This window comes from Mus musculus, chromosome 1 (assembly GCF_000001635.26).
Source record: "Mus musculus strain C57BL/6J chromosome 1, GRCm38.p6 C57BL/6J".
Lineage (NCBI taxonomy): Eukaryota > Metazoa > Chordata > Mammalia > Rodentia > Muridae > Mus > Mus musculus.
The window spans coordinates 9985569-10000361 of NC_000067.6; the positions used below are offsets into that span (position 1 = coordinate 9985569).

Below are 14793 nucleotides of genomic sequence, written 5' to 3' on the forward strand. Positions count from 1 at the left end.
TTGGGTTAATGTAAAACACTCACCCAGTGACTTGGACGTCAGTATCAGTTTGTCCCTGTATTTTGGTTTAAGACAAACAGGATTTCCATTTAGATCCATTTTCCACAGCTTCATCAGTTTTTTCAGTAAAAGCTCCAAGTCCTGTAGTCAGGAAAGAAAAGAGAAGGCATGGGGATTTTATGATTATTCATACTCTTGTGCAACTGCTTTTCAAGGTGGTTAATGATTTCTACAGCACCCTAGCTCCCCAGGTAGAACTCATATGACCACCAGCTTTGTGTATACTCGTCATGAGGAAGCTAGAGGAGGCAAAATAGGGATCACCATGCTGCTCTTGATCATGTCATCCCTAAATCAACTCAATCTGCAGTTAGGAAAACACTTCCTACTTTTAGAAGATACCCTATTCTCAGGGGAATCCATGAAAGTTTACAGGTGAAGGCAATTGAAGAGTATCGAGTAAGCACACTTCATCAGCTGTTGCTGAGAAGCTGTCTGGAAGGAGCAGGGACTACCCCATCTGCCAGAGAGAGGCTCAGAGCATCCGAGGCACCTGGAAAGGACACTCCCCAGCCTGCTGAGCTGCCTGTAGCCTGGGCAGTGTGCTCCAGGCTCTCAGCTTCAGGAGCATCACCCGTGCTCAAGAAGGGTTTTGGTGATGTAGCTGTCTGAATCATTTCTGCTCCTGAAAGTAACCCTTCACCTATCTTCCTGTAGTCTCAATAAAACCCATTGGTTCCTCAAATTAAACAACACAGTCTGCCAGCACTGCAGGCAACATCATTGTTGCCTTTTTAAAATGAAGAATGTGGGAAAATCCTGTCAGACTGCAAAACAGAAAAAAAAAAGTACTCGCCTGTACATCACCTGGAGACCACATTGAGCAGTTATGCCTGGCTCATCTCTTTAGGGCCTAGGGACTTCTTTTGAAATTATAATCTTACTGGGGTTATAATTTCCTTTTACTTCTTTTGTTGTTGTTGCTGTTTTTCTGTTTGTTTATTTTGTTTGTATTTATTTTTTGGTTTGGTTTTAGTTTTGACAAGGTCTCATTGTGTAGACCTGACTGGTCTGGCATTTACTGTGTAGACCAGGCTGGCCTCAAACTCACAGAGATCTACCTGCCTCTGCCTACAGAGTCCTGGAATCAGAAGTGTATATCATCACAGTCAGCTTTGTTTTATATTTCTTGATAACTATTTGCATGCTTTTATAGCTTACCAGAAATGACATGATATTTAAAGAGTGATTCACAGTTCACAGGTCCCACAGTGGTGAGGAAGGCCAATGAGAGGCATTTGGAAGCAGCCTTCCAGGCTTCTTGCCTTACCTCCTCTCTCCCTATTGCATCTCTTTCCTCAGTCAGTGTCAACACCCACCCCTACCGCACCCTCCTCCCTCCCCCACCCCAGTCCTTTGTCTTCCTGCCATTCTTTTTCTTGCTTTCTCTCCACCGCTCTTTAAAAATAAATATTCCAGGGCTGGTGAGGTGGCTCAGCAGGTGAGAGCACCCCACTGTTCTTCCAAAGGTACTGAGTTCAAATCCAGCAACCACATGGTGGCTCACAACCATCCGTAATGAGATCTGATGCCCTCTTCTGGTGTGTCTGAAGACAGACAGCTACAGTGTACTTACATATAATAAATAAATAAATAAATAAATAAATTTTAAAAAGATAAATGTTCCTTTAATTACTATTTGACAAAAGCATATATGCTTGGAGTGTTTTATATATGCCCAAAGAGTTAGTTTTAAGAAGAAATACAGGGCTGGGTGGCAGCAGTGAATGTCTTTATTGTACTCACCTACATAAAATGCATAAGCAATCAATATCCCCGCACTCAGGAGGCAGAGGCAGGTGGATCTCTGTGATTTTAAGGCCAGCCTGGTCTACGGAGTGAGTTTTAGGACAGCCAGGGCTACACAGAGAAACCCTGTTTTGAAATACAAAAACAAAAACAACATCAAACAAACAAACAAAAGTAATGCAGTGCACTTTAGTTGTGACTACATCTTGATTACTTAAAAAAAAAAATAGCACAACAAACACATAGGTGTGTGCCGGGTGTTGGTGGCACACACCTTAATCCCAGCACTTGGAAGGTAAAAACAAGCAGATAGATCTCTGGGTTCAAGGCCAATTTGGTCTACAAGCAAGTTCCAGGACAGCAGAGATGCACAAAGAAACCCTGTTTCAAAAAACTGGAAAAAAAATAATGCAGATATCTTTTCAAAATAGTGACTTTCTGAAGGTATATATGTAGCTCTAGAGTTTAGTCTATGCTTGACTCAGAGGGCTCAAAACAAATAACTTGGGAAAACAGGAATTGTCTTCTCAGAAGCAGCCCTCTGGCTCCTGGGGCTTTTGCTTACTGTGCACCAGTCTCTATTACTGTTATTATTATTATTATTATTATCATCATTATTATTATTATTATTTGGTTTTTCAGCACAGGGCTTCTCTGTGTTGTTCTGGAACTCTCCCTTTGTAGATAAGTCTGAACTTGAACTCAGAGATCCACTTGCCTCTGCCTCCTGAGTGCTGGAATTAAATGTGTGAGCCTCCAGTGCCTGGTTTCCTGTCTTTATTTACAAGTCATTGCTTAGAATTAATCATCATGGCATACAAAGTTCAGGGAACAAAACAGGTAAGTCCGTAGGCCTTTGCTTGCCCTGCAGTTCTTCAGTTGAATCCCCTTCTCTTAATTTTGATTAACAGAGCAAAAATTAAAGATGAAGCTTCTGACCCGTTGCACAACAAGTAGTTACCTTCATGTAAGAAAGCTGTCTCAAAACTAGAACTTCAGCCCTCAGTCTCAGACCTTAGATTTTGCTCCTTTTTGAATCCTTTGTTCCAGGTTTAACACAGCCATAGCTGTGCAAGAGTTCTGTATTCCTCTTACTCTAAGGGACTGTGTGTTGTATGTTTCATACTGTTGAATATGATGCCCATAACAAGAGAACTTTACACTGATACAGATAAAAAGTGCTTGGAGTTTTGTTAATTATTCCTCACTTGATAAATGACCCTGGACACACTCCCTCCAGTGTATGTTTACTTAAGGCTAAACTAATCCTGTTCTGAAATATGATTACCCTTTGGATACGCTCTGGTTGTTCATTGCCTTCCTGTCCTTAATAAAATCCTTTCACTCTCCTGCCCCTCGATAAATTACTCAAGGCACCAGACACTTTTCTGGACAGTCTCTGTTTGATAAATGATCATGTCATGCTATCGCTTAGAGGCGCACTGCAAAATTCTGAGTGGCCAATTGTCTTTCCCTGCAGGCTGGTGCCCTGCTCCTGCCTGGGTGTTTGTGGCAGGCGGTCTCAGCTTTAATGACTGTGATGAACCTGACCAGCATACTCCAATCTTTATCGGAAATGTCTGGCCCAACTGTCCTTACTAAATCTAAAGACAGCCATTTGTCATCCCTCTGACTGCCTGTCATCATCTGCCTGGGAGAAATCTATAATTTTTGGCTTGTTCCTGACTAAAGTGTGGAGTGAATAAATTTATCTTTGGGCCATGAAGCTTGCCAGGATCAATATTGAGCAGAGGTTGAATAAATTAGAAACTAAGAAAACATGACAGGCTATCGTGGTTTGTTCATTTGTGTATTATAAATCAAATATTTAGTTTATATAAGAGGCAAACATGTCACGTTTTTTACTTTTCCCATTCATCCTGAGAATTCTATACCTCATGATAAATGGTCACCAGAAAACCAATGAAGTAAATCACTAATGAATCTGACTGTGAGATGAACTCAGGTCATTTTATTGATTTGGAAAACTTTGCAGACATAAAAACTGTAGGCAGAGACTAAGGATTTTTTTGTTGTTATTCTTTCAAGGTTTCTTTTCTTTTTTTTCTTTTCTTTCTTTCTTTCTTTTTTTTTTTTTTTTTTTTTTTTTTTTTGCACATGCATTTGACTTTGTATAGCTTTAGCAACTTGAATAATGTTCGTCTAGTAAAGCTCAGGACTCAAGCGGCACCCACAAACAACTTTTTATTTATTTGTTTGTTTGTTTGTTTGTTTAGGTTTTTTGAGACAGGGTTTCTCTGTATAGCCCTGGCTGTCCTGGAACTCACTTTGTAGACCAGGCTGGCCTCGAACTCAAAATTCCGCCTGCCTCTGCCTCCCAAGTGCTGGGATTAAAGGCGTGCGCCACCACACCCGGCCACAAACAACTTTTATAAATTTAAGTTAAACTTAAATCATAAACTATTTGGTGTTTTTATATATTGACACATGCCTGTTTAAAGAGGTTACAGGAAAGAAATACAAAAACAAAACAGTTGTGAAATGTCATTTAATGTAGAGCTCCTGAGTCAACGAAGTTACTGTCATCATCATCATCTGGCTTAAACCTTCTCTCCTCCTGGAGAAGGAGGTCAGTAGGCCTTCTTTGGCTAATAGTTTCTCAGTATTCTGCCTGTGATCTCACATCTCCTTTCCCTTCTACTCAGCTTTTTGGATCCTGGCCATCTCTTATGGGGTCCTCTCTTACATCCTAACGTGCAGTGTTCCTTCTCTGGCTGCTATCCTTCCCTTTATCCACCACACCAGACCTGCTGAGTCATGCTTCTCAAAGTTTCATGTGCATTAGCAATCACCAGGGGGAGCCTGTGGGATGGCTCAGCAGGTAACTAAGTCAGTCACCTTGTCAGCAGGTAACTTGTCACCAAGTCTGACTGGGGTCCACGTGGGTAAAGTTGAAAACTAACTCTTAGAACTTGCCCACTGCTTAATACACACACACACACACACACACACACACACACACTACATCCACACACAGAAAATTATAAACTGTAATTTTAAATTTTAAAAAAGAATCACGGGGGGCTGGAGAGATGGCTCAGCGGTTAAGAGCACTGACTGTTCTTCTGAAGGTCCTGAGTTCAAATCCCAGCAACCACATGGTAACTCACAACCATCTGTAACAAGACCTGATTCCCTCTTCTGGTGTCTGATGACAGCTACAGTGTACTTACATATAATAAATAAGTAAATCTTTACCAAACAAACAACAACAGCAACCTGTTGAAATGCAGGTTCTGAGCACGGGGTCTGCTGAAGAAGTTGGTGTGGTGCAGCTGCTACTGCTGCTACGGTAAGGTCTCTGACTCCATGTGAAGCTAGGAGGCTGTAGAACAATTCTTCTGTTTCCTCAACCATTGGGCACTTCCACAGGCTGAAAAGGCCCTGAACCAAATGTTAGCAGTCATGGAATTTGTGAGCCTCCGTTCTTTGGGGCATTACAATCTGTGGACCATCCCCTTATCCCTCGGTGATTCTGCATCCTGGGAATCTGTGGCTCCTTAAGTAACCAAGCTCTGACTTTAGACATCTCACATATATGACTACACTGTTTTATAACAGTTGTTTCTGAGAGACAAGAGCACATCTCATAGAAGACAACAGTGTACACAGTGAACCGTTACCTGGATTCATCCGTGAGAAGAGCTCACTGAACTGAGAGAGCCTGAAAAGACTGTGTGGTGACAGTGCTGTAAACAGTCCTCAGAGCACCAGTGTCTTCCAGAGCTGACTGTACCCACAGAGACAGTGGAAGATGCTAACCCATCAAGCTCCATCAGGAACTCCTTCCCTTTCTATACTTGACATCTATTCCTTCAAAAACAATGTTTCTTTCCATACCCTGGTTCACAGGAGAGGGCCCATTCAGTTAGAAATAAGCCTTCCTCCCGAAGCCCACCACCGTGTCCACTGTACAGAAAACAATACCTCCTTCCATATCTGCATCCACAGTGCTGTCTTCATTGCCCAATAGTATGTGGACGTCCTACACTCATCTGACCTCTGCATTATAGGTATCCTCACACATCCAACTTAATTTGGTGTTTTTCTGGAATGTCTCAAAGACACTCCAACTCTGCTTGACCAAAATGACCTTGTTCTGCAAACCTGCCCTGGAGCTCTCCATGCCCTCTTTTCCTCTGCTCTGTATTCCCAATATCCAACTCAGAAGCAAGTCTTGCCTGGTTTGTTCTCAAATGGTTGGTCCTCTGGTTTGTTAATTCCCTTTCCACACCCACTGTTACGGTTTCTACCACTCCTCAGTTCTTAGTCTGGACTCTTCGAATCTGTTCCTCATACCCTACTTAAGCAGGATCCTTTTCAAAATGCTACCATCTAATGACATCTCACCTTCCCTGGCTCCAGGTGCTCTCAGAATAAACAGAAGACTCTGTTACTGCCAAGGTGACTGGTCTGTGCACAGCTTCTCCATGGACTATCTGCCTTCACTCACTCAGCTTCCCACCCATCCTGTTTAAAATGCATGTGTTTGCCTGGCTGTCTTCTCTAGGAGCTCCACTCAGCTGTGCCTTCTCCAGGAAGTCTGGCACCTTCACCACTGAAGCAAGTCTTCCATTGCAAGCTTTCAGCACCACCCACTTCCCTTGGGGCCTCATGCACAGTTTGCTTAACTTCCCATGGTGAGCAAGTGCAGAGTGTTTTCCTTCCCCTTTCCACTAAGTGTTCCCCCTGGCCAGGTATTGTTTCATGCTGACTGTTGTCTCCGCCATTGCCTTGCTAGCATTGCCACAAAGTAGGTATGGATAGGAGAGTGTCACTGAATGGGCAGGAGGTGAAAGATAACAGGCCAGAGGACCTGACATCAAAAGGCAGGATAGGGATTAAAATAAAAGGTACAGTGGAGTTGGATTCAAACAAGTCCTCTACTCAAGGAGCTACCGACATGGGAAGAGGAAAGCAGGTTTCTTTCCTGTGCTTCCTTCCAACCACCCTTTTTATTTATTCTTGCCTACAAGTCCCTGGCTTGGATTAGCTTTGTAGAGATGTGAGTGGCAGAGAGTAACATGGCAGCATAGGGCTCCCTGACAGCCATAGGTCTGGAGAGAGAAGGGAAAGAATGAAGTCCCTGCTTGGCCATGCCCTAAACTCCAAAGGCCATGCCTTGGCTCCACCTAGTGACTCAGTTCTTTCCTGTTTTCTTCCCTGCACCCCCACCTCCAACCCCAAGCTCAAAGATTCCAGTAGCCTTACATCTTTGGAGTACTTCTGTTTTTGTTTGCTTGCTTGTTTGTTTTGCTACATGTGTTCTTTTAAAAATCATCTTAGTCTTCTTTTTCAAAGTTCAAGTTGCAATCTTGGTTGGAAGCCTTAGGTAGCAATCATTCTAAGAGATCACTTTTTAAAAAATTGATTTTCCATGCCCAAATATACTGTAAATACTATTGTTTCTACTTTGTGATACTATATGAAAGCCCATGGATAATGCCTGGAGAGATGGTGCTACAGTTAAGAGCACTGGCTGCTCTTCCAGAGGACCTAGGTTCAATTCCCAGCACCCAAATGGTGGCTCTGTAACTGCAGTTCTGGGGGACCTGACACCCTCAAACAGACATACATATAGGCAAAACACCAAGGTACATAAAATAAGTAAATAAATAAATCTTTTTAAGAAAATCCATAGATGAGACTAACAAGATTTCTCATTGTACTGGGTAATCTATTATAATTATGATTAGTTATTAAGATGAGTGACTATAGAGTCCATTTATAACTATATATTTGAATTTAAATTCCAAATTTTTCTTTTTCAAGATAATGTCAGTTATCAGCAGAAGCTATCATTCTAATGTTATGCTTTCTGGCATAATGACTGCATTCAGTTGTTCTTATGTGTTCTCTGTGGACTCATTTGCTGAACCTACTGTTGTCCATCCAGGGGCAGCTGCTCTCTAAGTGTTCAACACCTCAGGTCATTATCGTGGTGCTGGTCGCTCTCTCTAACAACGGCTGACTTTTCCCCACGGCACAAAGCTGTCTGTTGCTGACAACCTTTTCAATGGAAATCACTGACCTTTTGCATGGCATTAGAGATTTCTTCCCCAAGGCATAGGCTTTACTACCAGTAGGGTAAGGCAAAAAGAATGGAAAACTTGAAGCCATAACATAGAGATCTTGGATTCAGAAGGCGTACAAAGGAAGAAGTGAATGTCAGATGCTGGGCTCTGTCCTTTGATTAAGCCTTCAGAGGAACATTTAAATCACACAAGCACGTTCAGATGTATCCTGGGCACTGTATTCAGATTCCAATAAACTGAGGTCATGCATTTTTTTTTTTTGCACATTTTTCTAATAGGTTCAAATTTTTAAGCAACTTGTATTTCTCTGGCAGGTTTCAGCATTTGTACTTTATTCTATACTTTTGACACTTTAACTATACTACAGTATTGAAGAGTCATGTTTCTTGTCCTGTCTTTTTGGATTTGGGGGAATTTCTGCTATAATATCATTGAATAAGTTTCTCTATGCCTTTAGTCTTTTAACTAGGATAGAGTGCTTACCATTTTATTCCTGCACCCGAAACATTCTAAGGGTTCTATCTAAAAATACACCCAGTACACCCACACCTCATCTCCAAGCAACTGTCTTCTTTTTTCAAACACATTATCTTACTTCTTGTCTGTTTAGCTTTCCGACTCATATTTTTGCCTTTATTACTGAAACTCATTCTTCATTCAACAGGCAGAGAAATCCTTTTGAAAAGTATAATCCTTCCAATGACTGTCTCTGCACTCAGAATTAAGTCATGATTATGTCCTGTGAGGACCTTGACATCTGGCTCTGGTGACTTTCTTTCTAAGCCTGTATTGTAATGTTGCTTCTGCGTTACTGAACTTTGTGGGCATCAGCAATGTATGGAAGACAAAGGCTAGCCCTGTGATCCTACCATAGTGAACTGACCTCTCTGGTTCTTTGGCTCTGTTATCCCTCATGCCTGGCATGTTCATTCTCTAGACTTCTTTTCTTCCTTTCTCTCTTTCTTCGTTTCTTCTCTCTCTCTCTCTCTCTCTCTCTCTCTCTCTCTCTTTCTCTCTCTCTCTCTCTGTGTGTGTGTCTCTCTCTGTCTCTCTGTCTCTGTCTCTGTCTGTCTCTCTCTCTCTCTCTGTCTTCCTTTTTTTTTTAAACACTCTTTCTATGTACACTAGGCTGGCCTTGAACTTTCAGCAATCATACTACCTTTGTCTTCCAAGTGTTGGGATTATGGGTATGTGCCACTATGCTCAGTTTGTACATTCTTGGGGCCTAGAACTGAACCCTTTCTTCCTACAGACGTGCCCAAGACATAGCTGAGTAAATGACAAATGTAATGACATGGTATGGTAAAATATAATAGGGCATGCACTTAATATAGGGCACTTTTTCTGTGCTTCTCCACATAGCATCAAGGGACAGCTTGGAGTGATTCCTAGAAACTCACTCATTGGGAAAATAGAGTTAAAGAAGAAGAAACTTTTCTCTAGAAGAAAAAGTTTGATGAATAAATATAGATAATATAGATATGAAAAAGCATATAGCTCCCATTTGGTTGGTGACGTATGAAGACCTTGGGTATAGAGGAGAGACAAGGTAATAAGATACAATAGTTATATTTAAAATGTAGAGATTAAGAAGATAGTTCTAAAATAAATACAGGATAGTTTTTTTTTGGTGACACATTTTTTATAAATATGTCAAAGTATATTGTAAAGCCACAATTTCATGTAAATACTTTACGTCGACTTCATGTTACCTTCACGTGCATCAGCTGGTTGTCAACTGCAATCAGGTGATTAAGATTCTCCAAGATCTCTAAGTCTTTTATGTCATCAATGTTATTGTTGCTGATATTCAAAGTAGAGAGGGATTTCTGGAAGAAAAATCACTACATTAACTATAGTTAGTCATCTAATTAGTATATGTAGGACTCAGGTCTCAGGTCTTTAAAAGCTTCAAAGCATCAGCCCAGGTTCTCATAGACAGGAAACAGCAGCCATGAGGTTTTGTTCCACTGTCTTTCTTCATATGGCACTTTTAGAACTCCTGAAAGAACCTAGTGGGGAAACCCCCACTCAATTTCCATTCGGCGCGCACCCAAGAATCACGAACAGACAACCATCTTGATGTAAAAGCATGAGGTAGTTTAATGACGGAGCTCTGGGCCGACACATAGCTCCCGCAGGAGACAGAGGTGTCGACCACATGGTGGAGCCATAATGGCGGAGCTCCAGTTCAAAACGTATCTCACACAGGAGACAGTGGTTTCGACCCCGAGGCTTGGGAGCTAGGGACTTTTATAGAAAAGGGGTGGGACTGGGGGAGGAATTGGCGCGGTTTTACATGATTGGTCCATTTAAACATTAACAGACTGTCAGAAGGGTGGGAGATAGGGAGGCACTAGGCCAGTCAGGACATGTAACGACGGGCCTGTCCGGGCATGTCCTGACCTGTTCTGCTATGTTCTCAGCCCCAGGTTTCAAAGCTCACAAACAACTCTTTGGGCTATTTGACATAAATTACATGAATCACATGTCTCAAGTTTTATTTCCTTTCACTCCAATGTGTGATATGGTGGATTTTGCCCTTCTACCCCACACAAACCCTATGTTCCTCCTCTAGAATACAATATGCATTTACAAGGTAAGGAATCTACAAATTAAAAAGAAAAAAATACAACCAGTAAAAAGAACTGCTTATTGTGGACAAAAATGCTTACTGTAGTTTAAGCACATGGCTGTGCTATCACACGTGAAAAAGTCACATGACCTGACATGAAAGAATCTCGGGGTTTTTTTTTTTCCCTTTTTTTGTCTTTCCCTATTTAGTTTTCTCTTGATAATTCATTTGTTCAGAAGGCACTTGAGGGGCTGGTGAGATGGCTCAGTAGGTAAGAGCACCCGACTGCTCTTCCGAAGGTCAGGAGTTCAAATCCCAGCAACCACATGGTGGCTCACAACCATCTGTAACGAGATCTGACTGGAGTGTCTGAGGACAGCTATAGTGTACTTACATATAATAAATAAATAAATCTTTAAAAAAAAAAAAAGAAGGCACTTGAAATAATAATGTCAGTGTTAGCTATTAAAATGAGAACATAAATATACTATATGGTAGTGCTAAATGAGGAATCCTAACATCTCGGGCCTTGGGAATCTGCCAAATCCACCCGCCAAGACAGCCATGCAGAGCTAAACTTGAGAAAAATGTCCAGACATTTGAAGTTATGATTTGTCTCTATATTTGTCCAAAGTAACAACCTCATCGTGACATTTCTGTGTCTAATATAAAGGATTTACTCGCATTCACCCATCAGTGTCCTTTTCCGACCCAGCCACTAATACTTTTTTTTTTTTTTTTTGGTTTTTGGTTTTTTTTCGACACAGGGTTTCTCTGTGTAGCCCTGGCTGTCCTGGAACTCACTTTGTAGACCAGGCTGGCCTCGAACTCAGAAATCTGCCTGCCTCTGCCTCCCGAGTGCTGGGATTAAAGGTGTGTGCCACCACGCCTGGCTGCCACTAATACTTCTTAAGGCTTGAGATAATTGAAAAAAATATGCTTTATTATTTAGATTTCAGAATCTGCTTTAATCTGTGCAAAAGCTAAACTAGCAAAATGTTTTCAGTGGTGTTTTGTGTTAAGTGCAGCTGAAATGTGCCAAGATTAGTGTTAACATATTTTTACAAATCTAACTATAAGCATTCCTTCTGATGGTCATTTTCCTGTAAATAAGCAGAAAACATTGAGAGGTGGGGAGCTGGTTCACTGTGAGTCCTAACCAGCAGTGGTTGAACTTTTCTTGGACGTGTTGCCTGACAACCTTTAGCAAAAGGAGTGAGTACTTACCAATCACATAGCCAAGATCAACTACTTTTAGCACTCATGGAGTCCTTGAGAAAACTACACCATGGTGACTGCTAATTGTTGCATTCCTGAGGATGCAGGATTGTTTCAAATAGTTTATATCACACATTTCGCTTTAATACGCCTCTGTGAACTGTAGACCTACAACATTTACACATAGGCAAGAGAGGAAGTACTTTCTCCTCCTGACCCAATGGACCGCCACTGCCACTGATGATAATCAGGCAAAGCAGTGACTGATACAAGCCCAGGACTCTAGCTGGGCATGAGTTCCAGGACAGCCAAGGCTACACAGAAAAACTCTGTCTCAAACAAACAAACAAACAAACAAACAAACAAACAAAACAACCCCCCCCACACACACACACACAAACCCAGGACTCCATTTCTAGGCAATGGAAGACCTTCATTTGCATTCGAGGTGTGCAGTGGTTGGTGTAAGCATCCCTTTGTGGTTATGGAAACTGGCTCACTCACTGAGCCAGCTGTGAGAGCCCTCCTATGCTCCTTTCTCTGCTGTTGCCACACTAAGTTCCCTTTTCTGGCCCATTGGTAGCAAATGGAAGAAGGAAGGCCAGCAGCACCTGACTTGCTGAGCAGTCAGCAGGTGGAGCTGCAAAATTGGCAAGGCAGCTGCTACCTGAATGCTGACAGCTGCAGAGGCAGTGGGGAATTTTGAGTGTAGCCCCTGCAGGGACCAAGTGGGTGGGGAGTGTGTGGCAGACCCAGAGAGGGCATTGGAATCTGAAGCTGAAGGACACTGTACAGAGCTTCAGAGGAGAGACTGCAAGACCTGAGCACTGGAAGAGTTCTCCAGAACTGCCAAGCCTTTGCAGACAAAGATCGCAGACATCCAGACCCTTAGGTCCGTAACACTGTAGCTGGGAGCTGTAACCCTGGCTACAGTCAAGGGTTGAGGACCCTGACACCCAGGCCTTCCCAGAAGCTGCCACACCAGTTACTTTGAGGGCTACATACAGAACCACTACTTCATAGGTAGGCCTCTATGAGAGGGCTAACACTTAGAGCTTTGAGGCTCCCCAAATCCAAAGCTCACCATGTCCAACGTGGCGAGCCAATAATCTCCGTCACTTGGAGGCTGAGGCAGAAGGATCACAAGTTCTAGGCCTACTTGTGCTAGACTCAGGCAAGGGCAACCCTGGGCAAATTAGTGAGAGCTTGTCTCAAAAGGAAAAGTAAAAAGAGACTAAGAACACTAAAGCAGTGGAAGAGCTCTTACTAAGCATTCACAAAGTGCTCGTCCGATCCCTAGAGCTGGGATTAACAAAGCAGGATGCCCTCCAAAGACCACAGAGCCTGCAGAGCTCCTTGTTTTCTACCCAGAAAAACCCAAAAGCTCCCAGTGAGCTAACTGGTAACACGCCTAGCTGTCCCCTCGGTGGCTTGGGCTAGTTGTTGCAGTTGCGGTTGAGGTTGAGATGTGTCTGGTGACAACACAGCAGAGTCCAAGAGCAGTAGGTGGCTTAGTAACTTAGAGGACCACTTGGCAGTTGTCTAAGGACCATGTTATTCCTTCTGTTCCTGGGTCCTCTAAATCAAAACCGGTGAAATTTGCACAACGTTATCACATTTATAAATGTCCCACTCCAGAAATGAAAGTGGTGTGACAAAGACACATGAGAGTTTTAGGACTAGCAGTGAGTCCTGCATCTCAGCTTAAGACTGGCTGTGAAGGCACACGATGCATCCTCAAACCCGGTGAGTGCGCATTCCACAGCCCCAACATTTGGGCGGCTGGGATGCCTGAGGTTTTATTTCAGAAAAGCTCAAATCAATGAAAGCTTGTCAAATAATTGTACACTCCCTTTTCCTTAAGGTTTCTCCCAGATTTAAAACCATGGGCCATGATAATAAGCAATGCCCACAATGGGCTGGGTTAGAACCTCAGTTCGCCTAGCCTGAATACTTCCTTCTTTCAGTCCTGGCTCTCTCTGGGGGGTAGGCAACACTGCCCTGTTTGAAAACTAACATGGAGGGCCTGCTCGACAGAAGCCGCCTCAGCCCTTGGCTTTCAGTGGGCAGAGAAGCAGACTCTATGCACTCCCTGAGTACATCCTCGGCTCTCCTGCTCCACCCTGACTTATTCCTTATTGCGCTCCTGCCCCAACATTTGAATGTGGCCTTACCGCTAGAGAACGAAGAGTTCTTGGATCAAACAGAAGCTTTTCGCCTAGAGGGAGCCTCTGACTTTCAACATGAAGCTCTCTTAGTTCTTCTAATCCTTCCAAGCCTTCTATGACCGCAATGTAATTGCCTCCCAGATACCTGCAAAACAGACATGGCTTCAAATAGATTTTCTGAGAACGATGTGACTTTGAGGCTGTGAAATACACAAGAGGGAGGGCAGGGGAGATGGCCACTGGATAAACCACTTGCTTGGCAAGCAGGAGGCCCTTAGTTTGAATCCCCAGAACTCATATAAAGCTGTTCTTGTTAGTGAGCGTAGGTAATCCCAGAGTTCGGGTGAGATGGAGAGGTGGAGAATCCCGGAAACGAACTCTCCAGAGGGTCACAAAGATTGTCTCAAACAAAGTGGGAAGCAAGGCAGCATTGGAGGTTGTATTTTGACTACCACATGTTCAAGTCTGCACTCACGCACAAGAATGCATGCAAACACTGGAAATGCTCGCCTGCATAGAGTATGGACAAGAATTTTATAAAACCAGTTAACAGGATTAGAAAAGAAATGCACTTACAGTTTTTCCAATTTCTTTAGTGAACTGAGGTTTTCAATGCAGGAAATGCAATTGTTCTGTAGGTACAAGTGGGTCAGATTTGTGGTGTAATTCAGGTTAGTGACTTGACTAATGCGATTATCATATAAATATAAAACACTCAGGTTTCTGCAAAGAGAGAGGTCATCCTGAAAAGTAAACAAAACAGGCCCTATTTAATTACCTCACAAGCTTACAAGTTGGATTTTAAGAAAATCTTTCACTTGGCCATTTCTACAAATCTACCTAAGGCTCTTACAAAGTAACATTTCTTGCCCTTAGAACACTCAAAACAAGATTGCAACAATAAAAAAAATAATATGGGAGTTTAGAATTCGGTAACTATACTAGTAAAATTGCATGTCTTAAGACT

The 14793-nt window shown here is 42.6% G+C and overlaps 1 protein-coding gene across 5 annotated transcripts in view; it reads right to left on the minus strand.

Moving 5' to 3' along the window:
• Positions 1-14793, minus strand: part of Ppp1r42 (protein phosphatase 1, regulatory subunit 42) — a 44920-nt gene that overhangs the window by 16947 nt on the left and 13180 nt on the right. For 4 of the 5 annotated variants that reach the window (XR_003946510.1, NM_145692.2, XM_006495566.2 and 1 more), the window contains exons 3-6: positions 14403-14569; positions 13833-13971; positions 9578-9694; positions 24-141 (exon numbers count right to left, since the gene is read on the minus strand). Coding sequence is in view for 3 of the 5 variants with exons in the window: in NM_145692.2 (NP_663730.1) it covers positions 24-141; positions 9578-9694; positions 13833-13971; positions 14403-14569 (541 nt within the window). In the remaining 2 variants the exon portion in view is untranslated. Of the gene's footprint in view, positions 1-23; positions 142-9577; positions 9710-13832; positions 13972-14402; positions 14570-14793 lie in introns of all 5 variants that reach the window. The other variant, NR_110971.1, reaches the window with a different exon arrangement.